The sequence below is a fragment of the Phaethon lepturus genome, unplaced genomic scaffold (genome assembly GCF_000687285.1).
Source record: "Phaethon lepturus isolate BGI_N335 unplaced genomic scaffold, ASM68728v1 scaffold2184, whole genome shotgun sequence".
NCBI classification, from domain to species: domain Eukaryota; kingdom Metazoa; phylum Chordata; class Aves; order Phaethontiformes; family Phaethontidae; genus Phaethon; species Phaethon lepturus.
Window position 1 is genome coordinate 1 of NW_010532466.1, and position 10,540 is coordinate 10,540.

The following is a 10,540-nucleotide window of genomic DNA, read 5'->3' on the forward strand; positions in this document are numbered from 1 at the left end:
AAACCAACTCTATCCTGGCTGAAACCAGGACGTAGGAATAGAGTTTCTCTTTGCCAAATCTCTACTTCCATGTTACCTCAGTGGGTGGTCTCAGTGGTGATACTTTAATGAGTATTCACATCTGGTTTCATTCTCCTTCCCACATTTCTCTGGTGAGTTGAGTGAGAAGTTGCTTGGGGATTCAAAGAGCAGTAAGTGAACTTCATAATGTCATATGCAGGTACATACAAGCAGTAATCCTGTGTAACCAGACCTACTGTCTGTGCTGGAACTGACATATAAAGACAAGTTTGAAAGCTGAAACAGTTCAGATAGGATTTGAAAATTTTACTTTTTGGTTTCCATGGTATTATTAAAAGCATAATTACAAAGAAAAGTGGGTCTTAAAAAGATACTGAAGTTAACAGTTGCATTTGAACACATTTACTGTTTTAAACCCATGGCTGTTTAGATACAGGATTAGAATGTGATATTTAAAGTATAAGAATCCATGTCACGTGATCAACTCTGAATTATGTGTTTTGTGATTTGTGTAAAGTTAATTGTGTTTGGTTTTTTCTCACTTTGTTGTTTCAGATCTGTCCAATATGTGCAGCATTACCTGGAGGGGATCCTAATCATGTCACAGATGACTTTGCAGCTCATCTTACACTGGAACACAGAGCTCCTAGAGATTTAATATCCTTTTTTAAGTTGAGGGAAAAGGGATAGACTGTCCCTTACGATACCTGTAACTACTTATTCTGACTTCTGTAGTCAGGTGGCTATATCAGTTTTGCTTATTTTTTACAATTGGTATTTAGTTGTAGGGGATCTGTATGTCTGATTTTTTTATATGTGTATATATATTTATATCTGTCAGACTGTGAATGGGCATTAGGTGTAGCTTGATAATGTGGGTGTGTGTGTTTGTTTTATTCCTGATAGCAAAACCTTTTAAAGGTGTTTTTGACACCCATCTGCTTCTTTCTGTACTGCAGTTTTTACCCTTCTTGGTCAGTTCTGATGCCATTTTGTGTATGGGAAAACAGCAATCCAGATGCAATAGTGTATTATAGATAATTACAAGACTGAAAGCAGTAAATTTCACCAAAAGCAAGCGTGTTAGAGAATGCCTTAAACTTTGAAGTTGAGTGCTTTTAAGTTTTTGATTAGTTTTATCATCGTATTTCAATAGGGTAGTTTCAGCCTGTTAAAAAAAAGTCAATAAATAAGATATAACTAGAAGAGCTATCAGGAGACTTCCTAGGGATTAGGGCTGTCTTTCAGTTTTCTGCAGACTGTAGTGATATAACTACTCTCAATGACTGAAGAGCTCAAACTGTCAGTTTCTTTGCACTTCAAGTATAATTTTCTTTTGTGTTACTTGGTCTTAGGAATAGCAATGTGGCTTGTTTTTTGCTGTACAAATACCTGCAACATAATTTCAGAAGGTACTCTTGTTTCATGGAAGTACAGGCTATCATGAAAAACTCTCAAGTGATCTTGATAAATTATTTATCTTTCTGTATCTCATTTAAAAAAATACACTTCTAGTGTAATTTGATAGTGCATTTTTTGTTCAGGGCTTCTTAAAAGAAAAAAAAAGGCCTAACAACTCAAGTTCACTATATCTACTGCTAGCAACATTAGAGGAAATGGTTTCACTTTGGTTATGATCTGTATTTACATTTAAATTTGTTAACATTTAAATTGTCAGTCCCAATTAGACAGTGGAATTAACTTCCTATTGAAGTGGATGAGGTGTTGGATTAGAATTCACGCTTTTGGAGTTTTTCCTCCCCCTCCCACATCAGTGACATCAGATAACTTTTAATTGGGAAATGTGTGTTTATTACTAGCTACATAAGAGCTAGAGAAATCAGAATAATCTTTTCAGTTACTGAGTAAGGCCACGGTGTCAGTCATCACAAAACTGATGGGGGGGAGCTTTATAAATTGGACCATGTTATAAGTATAGAAAATGCATGTGGAAGTTTCTGTACAGCATTGCTTTAGCAGTCAGTGTTGCCAAGTCCACAAAACTTGATAGAGAAAATTTTTGTAGACTAGCTGTTCCATGTTGGGTACTATTTCATGTCTTCTGACAGTTAAGACTAAAAGGAAGAAAAAGGTGGAGAGATTTCCCCCCACCCAGCTGCTAGAAGTTTAGGAAAGGATATTGTCTTCTGTGTAGCAGTTAGAAGGGTTTTTTTAAGCTGTTTTAAATGGCCACACATATTTCTTGTCAAGAATCCTGTGCAGCTACTGTAAGATATCACCTTTATCTCTGGAGACTCTGGACAGCTCTTTAAATTCCAGTTTCTTTCTTAAACAATTTTCAACTGTTTTACTGTTTTAAACATGACTTTAGTCTTGACCATGTAAATGGTTCTAGCTTGGTTGTTTTCAGTATATGTTTTCAATGAGTTAAGAGTTCCAAATGCTTTTTTAACCCCAGCATAGTTGGGTGAGACATCAATATAATCTTATCTACTGTTTAATGTTGTTTATCTTAAAAACACTTCGAAAGGTGCAGTTAGCAAGCTACTAAGATCTTTTTCTAAATGATACCAAGGCTGGAATTTTTCAAAGGATTTATATTAAGGATGTTCTAGTTATCTTATTTCCCAAGTTTACTTTAAAAAAATCCCAGAATGAGGGCATTTTTCTGTCAGATGCAGCTATGGAAAGCTTCCCGAACTGCATGAGAGCAGTAGTCAATCAGTAAAATATTAGTGGCAATGTTCTGTCACTACCAGTATCCAGTATCAACAGATTCAAAGGAGGAACAAACCAAGCTTATATTTCAAGTCATAGCTTTTATAGACATCTCCTAAGAAATGTGGGAAATAAAGTGAAAGGACTTGTTTTCATAATTGGAGCAAATGGAATTTGTGTGGAGAAAGAGGGGGAAGATGAAGCAAAGGGGTATGAGAGAAGTGCTGAATCATCTGTTGACCTGCAATTCCTTGAAGACTGGAGTGGGTGAAATTCCTTGGATAAAAGTATAAAATGCAATAATTACTGTGTGCTCTTGGTAAGAATAGCAATAAAACTTTGTAGATTTTTTTTCAGTATTCAAATACCCTTCTTTCCTAATTTTGATGTTAAAATCCTTAGGTCTATTGATTAATTTGTTCTGCTGGAATATGCATCATCAGTTTAAATTACCTAGTAGAAAACTTTGATCCAGAAGGCAGGAAATCCATCCTGACATTTTTTAGACATGATAAAAAGTCTGGGAAAGATTAATTTGGTGCAAGCAGCCCTGGGTGCCTTGGGTTCAGATCTATAGGTCTGACTGGCACCATAGCTATGATTGCATTGCACTTATAAAGTTGGATCATTGTTTTATGAATGAGGAATAGTGTGTTGCCTGACTATTCCACCTAGTAAATGTTCTTGCTGTTTAATATTTGATAGCAAAAGACTTTTCTTAACTGCTTGGTTACGATGAATCTAGTGGCGTTCGGCACGTACGTAGAATGTTTCACCCAGGCCGGGGTTTGGGAGGCCCTCGTGCACGTAGATCAAACATGCACTTTACTAGCAGTTCCACTGGTGGGCTTTCATCTTCTCAGAGTTCATATTCTCCAAGCAATAGAGAAACCATGGATCCTATAGCTGGTAAGAGCTGTAACCACTGATTGTAGCTCAGAGTCCTTAAATAGACTTTGAAACAAAATCCAAGACGATAATAGTTGCCTTGTTTTTCTGTGTTTTGAAAAAAAATTTATGCTTCCCAGTCTCATAATTGATGGATGTTTACTGATGAAAAGTATCCTTAATTGGATTGTCTACAGGGATTGAACCTAGAACTTCTGAAATTAAAAACACTGCCCCTTTAGCTTGTACTTTTAAATTTAGAGACTTCTAGGCTCATTCCCATGACTGTCCTGTCCACAGGTGGTATCAAAGAATGGTTGAGGTTGGAAGGGATCTTTCAGGGTCATCTAGTCCAACACACAGACACGTGCGTACACACATACCCCCAAAGCAGGGCCACCTAGAGCAGGTTGCTCAGGACCACGTCCAGTCAGGTTTTGAATATCTCCATGGATGGTCTCCACAGCCTCTCTGGGCAAACTGTTAAAATGTTTGACTCACATTAAAAGTGTTTTCTTGTGTTCAGATGGATTTAATTTGTTTTAATTTGTGCCCATTGCCTCTTGCCCTGTCAGTGGGCAGTACAGAGAAGAGTCTGGCTCCCTTTCCTTCATTCCCTCCCATCAGGTGTTTATATACACTGATAAGATTCCTCCCCCTTGAGCCTTCTCTATTCCAGGATGAAGAATCCCAAGTCTCTTAGCCTCTCCTCATATGATATGTATGTATTTTTAAATGTAATTGTTTCTAACCACCATTACTTCAGTGCATCTAGCTTTAATTTGCCATGTGCACAGAGGTGTTAGAGATAAATCTTAGGTTTTTTTAGCACAAACCAAGTGCTGTACTTGAGTTCATCACAGAATCATTAAGGTTGGAAAGGACCTTCAAGATCATCAAGTCCAACCGTTAACCCAACACCACCATGCCCACTAAACCATGTCCTGAAGCGCCACGTCCACACGTTTTTTGAACACTTCCAGTGATGGTGACTCCACCACCTCCCTGGGCAGCCTGTTCCAATGTTTGACCACCCTCTCGGTGAAGAAATTTTTCCTAATATCCCATCTAAACCTCCCCTGGCGCAACTTGAGGCCATTTCCTCTCATCCTATCACTAGTTACTGGGGAGAAGAGACCAACCCCCACCTTGTCACAACCCCCTTTCAGGTAGTTGTAGAGAGCGATAAGGTCTCCCCTCAGCCTCCTCCAGACTGAAAATCTGGAGTTGGTTCAATTGGAATACTATTGATAGACATTTAAAATGTGCTCAGTTTACTTTCAGATTACAGTTTGAATGACAGGATTGTTGATTTTTTAGGAGGTCTTTTAAAATTCTTAAATAACTGTATTTTAATAAGCATTTTATATAGAGCTGAGCAACAGCTCCGCCTTAAGGCTGTGCAAGGGGAAGGTAAGCCTGAACTCAACCTTGAGCTGACTAACACGAGAAACTCACAAGATGGAGACTGGACCCTTGTCTCTGCTTGGGGCACCTTCATCTGTATGTACTAATTGGAGAAGTCAAGATTGGTTGATTAAGGAACTAGTGGATGGGACCCCTTGGGAAACTGCCCTCAGGGACAAAGGAGCTGAACAGGGCTGGCAGCTCTTTAAGGACATTTTTCTTAGAGTTCAAGTGCTCTCAATTCCCATGTATAGGAGATCAGGCAAGGAAGGCAGGAGACCGGCATGGCTGAGTAAGGACCTCCTGGTCAAACTAAAGTGTAAGAAGGAAATGCACAGGGAGTGGAACCAGGGACATGTATCTTGGGAAGAATATAGGGACGCTGCCTGGATGTGTAGAAATGGGACCAGGAAGGCTAAGGCACAGTTGGAGCTGAATTTGGCAAGGGGTGTGAAGAATAATACAAGCTTAGTATAATACAGGTACGTTGGCCAGAAAAAGAAGATTAAAGAAAATGTACCCACCCCCAATAAGTAAGACATAGGAACTAGTGACAACCAACATGGAGAAGGCTGAGGTGTTCAACAATTTTTTGCCTCAGTTTTCAATGGTAATCTCTCTTCCCACATCTCTCAAGCCCCTGAACCTCAGAGCAGGGACTGGGGGAACGAAGACCCTCCTATTGTAGGAGAAGATCAGGTTTGAGACCACCTGAGGAACCTGAACTTAGACGAATCCATGGCACCTGACAAGATGCATCCCAGGGTCCTCAGGGAATTGGCTGATGTAGTTGCCAAGCCCCTCTCCACCATATTTGAAAAGTCATTGCAGCCAGGTGAAGTCTCCAGTTGACTGGAGAAAAACGAACGCCCATTTTTACAAAGGGTAAAAAGGAGGACCGTGAGAACTACCGACCTGTCAGCTTCACTTCTGTGCCCAGTAAGATCATGGAACAGATTGTCCTGGAAGCTATGTCAAAGCATATGGGAGACAGGGAGGTGATTCGAGACAGCCAACATCAGTGGACAAGGGAAGAGCTACAGATGTCATCTGCCTGGACTTCTGGAAGACCTTTGATACAGTCCCCTACAATATCCTTCTCTCTAAATTAGAGAGATATGGGTTTGATGGATGGACTGTTTGATCAATAAGGAATTGGCTGGGTGTCTGTGTCCAAAGAGTTATAGTCAATGGCTTAATGTCCAAGTGGAAACCATTAACGAGTGGTATCCCTCAGGGATCCGTACTGGGACCAGTACTGTTTAATATCTTCATCAGTGACATAGTGGGATCGGGTGCATCTTCAGCAAATTTGCAGATGACACCAAGCTGAGTGGAGAAGTTGTTTTGCTAGAGGGAAGGGATGCCATCCAGAGGGACCTTCAAAGGCTTGAGGAGTGGGCCCATGCGAACCTCATGAAGTTCAACAAGGCCAAGTGCAAGGTCCTGCATCCAGTGTGTGTCCAGCTCTGGGGTCACCAGTACAAGAAAAACATGGACCTGTTAGAGCAGGTCCAGAGGAGGGCCACAAAAATGATCAGAGAGTGGAACACCTCCCCTATGAAGAAAGGCTGAGAGAGTTGAGGTTGTTCAGCCTGGAGAAGAGATGGCTCCAGGGAGACCTTATTCTGTCCTTTCAATATATAAAGGGGGCTTATAAGAAAGACAGTGAGACTTTTTGTCAGGGCCTGTAGTGACAAGACAAGGGGCAGCAGTTTTAAACTGAAAGAGGGTAAATTTAGATTGGACATAAGGAAGAAATTTTTTTACGATGAGGGTGGTGAGACACTGAAACAGGTTGCCCCTAGAAGTTGTGGATGCCCCGTCATTAGAAGTGTTCAGGGTCACGTTGGCTTTGGGCAACCTGATCTCGTGGAAGATATTCCTGCCTATTGGCAGGGGGATTGGAACTAGATGATCTTTAAAGGTCCCTTCCAACCCAAACAATTCTTTGATTTGTGTGTCATATTTTGGTCAGGTTTAGGAGAATTTTCAAGGGGAAGATGTCCCATTTTTAACTTCCAACAATCACACAGGTATGTTTTTAGGATTTACAGAATTGATCTGTAAGTATTTTTTCAACTTTGTGATCTATAAAGAGGTAAAAATAAAAATTACCAAGAAGTTGATTTTTAAAAGCGCTATAATTTGTCCTAACGTAAAATATTAAGACATCAATCTTACACTCATATAGTGAAAGATGGTAAGTGTCAGGGAAACTTCAGAACTTTCTGCACTTACCTAAGTTCCTGATATTATCTGCCTTTGCTTCAGATCCTGGAAGAGCATGAATGTTTAAACTGGAGCTTCTTATTGTTAGGCTATGATTCCTTGAGAGGCAGTGAACCCATTTAAGAGTGCATTGCTTTTGGAAGTGGAAGCTGCAACTCCATCCCTTTCCCCTCCCACCTCCACCCCCCTTTCCATAGGCATAGTTCCTTTGCCTCTGTTGTGCTGGCTGCTCTTCAAGCCCTCTGTGAGCTGATTTAACTCATTGAAATGGCAGAAAAATAATAGAAAAAATTAATTCTGCAGGTTGTCTATTTCTAACCCCTTTCTCAAAGGAGGTCTATTTAGATCAGGTTGATCAGGTTGCTCAAGGCCTCATTCAGTTGAGTTTTGAACGCCTCCAAGGACAGAGATCCTACAACCTCTCTGGGCAACCTGTTCTAGTATTTAAAAACCTTAATGTTTTAAAAGGGGGGAATGGGGGGGGATATAAAAAATAAAACCCTTTGGATGTAATTGGAATTTCCCATGTTCCCTTGTCTGACTGGTATCCTATTGCTGTATGCCTCTGAGAAGAGTCTATCTTAGCCTTCTCTGTATCTTCCAATCGGATAGATTCAGATAACAATAAGATATCTTCCAAAGTATTCTTTTACAGGCTGAACAAACTCAGTTCTCCCGCTCTTTCCTCATGTACTGTGTTCCAGCCTCCTGATCATCTTGGTGGCCCTCCACTGGACTTGCTCCATTATGTCCATGTGTTTCTTGTCCTGGGGAGCCTGGACACAGCACTCTGGATGCGGCTTCACCAGTGCCAAATAGAGGGGAAGAATCACTTCCCGGGACCTGCTGGCTGCACTCCTACTACTAAAAATATCCCAACAAAAGAGGATGAAAAATTTTCTGTCATCTTAGTGAGTTAAATTAGGTTGTGGGTCTGTAAAGCACTAGAGTTGGTGCAAGAAGGGAGGATGTTTGTGTGTCCTGGAGTGCAAGACTTCCTCTTACCATTACAGTGGGTGTTAGTTCAGCTGAGTTAAATGTGAAGTGTCTGCTTTGGTTTGTTTCAGCCTCACAAGGTCTTCCCATTTAGGAGCATGTATAATAAAATGGTATTCCTCTGAGTCTTGTCGTCATCCTTTTTTTTTTTGAATAATATGTTTTTTGCATTCAGAGAATGTAGTGCTGGCTGGCTGTGTCATGCCAAGCCTATGTCTCAAATTCACATCTGCTACCAGGGTTCTGTTAAGCTGTACTCAAAGTGATATTACAAGCAGTGAGCATAAATGCATCTGTCTTACCTGGCAATGTTATAAGTCTCCCTTTGTATTGGGGTAATAATTAGTACATACTACCAGAAGTTAGAACTTGTGCTTGTAACAGACCTATAAATATTATTTATTTATTTTTCTCCTTGTGGTGGTTATCAGTAATCAGTGAAATAAAATATTATTGATAGTTAATCTTGATATGATTAGCTGTGCTGATTAAAAGTGACGAGCATTTACTGCTGGCATTCCAAGTGTTCCTGATGCAAAGAGCTACAGCATTGTGCTTTATTCCCCTAAGAAAAGGCTAGTTTCAAAGGATTATATCTTGAAAGTAAGATGGAAGGAAAATTTTTATGACCTGTAATAACAACTTGCAGCTTTAATGAGGGTTGGATGGATAGGGGAAAAAAATAATCTACTACTTCTGCCCTCCTTGCATCAAAAACGGCAAAGTAGTACTCACATCTTTGTATGGAATGTAATCTGTAGTAAATCACTGAGTAATAACTTATTATTAACATTAATTTTGGGAAATGCTTAGCATGGACAGAATTTGTCACAGTCTTGAACTTTGGAGGAAAGGAGGCTAGACTTACTTATTTCATTTTTTTATCATTAGAATTTCCCTTTTTCCAGCAGAGGTTTAAAGTCTCACAAAAAAGCCCTGCTGTGGTCAAATATTTTTCATATAGTACAACATTTGAAAAGCCTTTCTGAACTGAATATTTTCTAAAAATGTCTGAAATGATGCTGTAATGTTTGTCTTTTCTGCAGCACAGCTCCCCTCTGGAATACACATTGAAGGTGCATGGGGGGATACAAAGCCACCAACTGAAGTCAGAATTGAAGTGGTTTTTTAATCAATAACTATTTTGACTCGAAGTAAAATTTTAGAGAATTGTTGCACAAGATATCGCTTATCTGGTATTCCCCATAGGTTGACTCTTATTGGTTTAAAAAGCTTTAAGCTTTGACTCTCTTGTTTATGCACAGTTCTTTACTCTAGATGATTCTTAATCTTCCTTACCCATGGGCTTTGAGACATGGGATGCTTGTAATGTATAGCCCATGAAGCTTTTCAAATCAGTATGATTTGTTCATTAATGTAATTGATGAAAGGTTTTAGAAAGCAAAGGAATTGATATACTGGTATTCAGGACATATTTATGCTGTTGTGTGATATGTATTTAAGCAGATTTCACTGTAGAAACTTCTCTCTCTTCTGGCAGAGCTTTTATCTCAGTTATCAGGCGTGAGACGTTCTGCAGGGCAGCTCAATTCTTCTGGCCCTTCTGCTTCTCAGTTACAGCAGCTGCAGATGCAACTGCAGTTGGAGCGACAGCATGCACAGGCAGCAAGACAACAACTGGAGACTGCACGCAATGCAACTAGACGCACTAACACAAGCAGCATCCCCGCCACTCTTACACAATCTATAGCAGCAACCAATACATCTAACACAGAAAACAATCAGCAGACTATACAGAATTCCCAGTTTCTTCTTACGAGGTAACTTGTTCTGTGGTTTTAACTCTTCTGCCATTTCTGTTTTCCTTGGCCCTGTTATGGACATAGAGTCCAGTGAAACTACTGCCAGATCCCTAATGAAGTTTGTAGTTGAGATACTATGCTTCTGTTTGCATTTCTAACGTCTCCTTTTCAACCCTGCTGTGTGTTTGTTCCTAGGCAATGAATAAATATTACTTGCTGTTTCTCAATTTGAAGAGAAATATAAGGGATATTGCTTTGGTAAACTGTGCTTGTTTACCCTACTACTTCTGATAAAATAAGAGCCTTTATAATAATATGTTTCAAACTTTTATGCTGATAATGTGAGAGGACAGAACTTAAAAGGTAGTTTTATTTAATAGGTAATTAATCTTTAATTAAGGCTGAAGGTTGAATAAAGGTTTATATATAAAGTATTTTGGATGGCAAAAGCAAATAAGGAATGTGCTATTAATAAGCAGAATACATATCCGTTGCAGAAAGTATAGTTAGATCCTAGAGTTCTATAGAATAGAATAGTTCAGTTGGAAGTGACC

General features: G+C 39.6%; 1 protein-coding gene across 1 annotated transcript; it reads left to right on the forward strand.

The window, feature by feature from the left end:
• Positions 1–576: 576 nt before the first annotated feature.
• Positions 577–10,008, forward strand: LOC104619059 (E3 ubiquitin-protein ligase KCMF1-like; the record flags this gene model as incomplete). The annotated part of the gene is made up of 3 exons (XM_010284829.1): positions 577–678; positions 3,435–3,609; positions 9,725–10,008. Coding segments are annotated over 3 exons (561 nt in total), but the record flags the coding sequence as incomplete, so codon positions are not given.
• Positions 10,009–10,540: the final 532 nt, after the last annotated feature.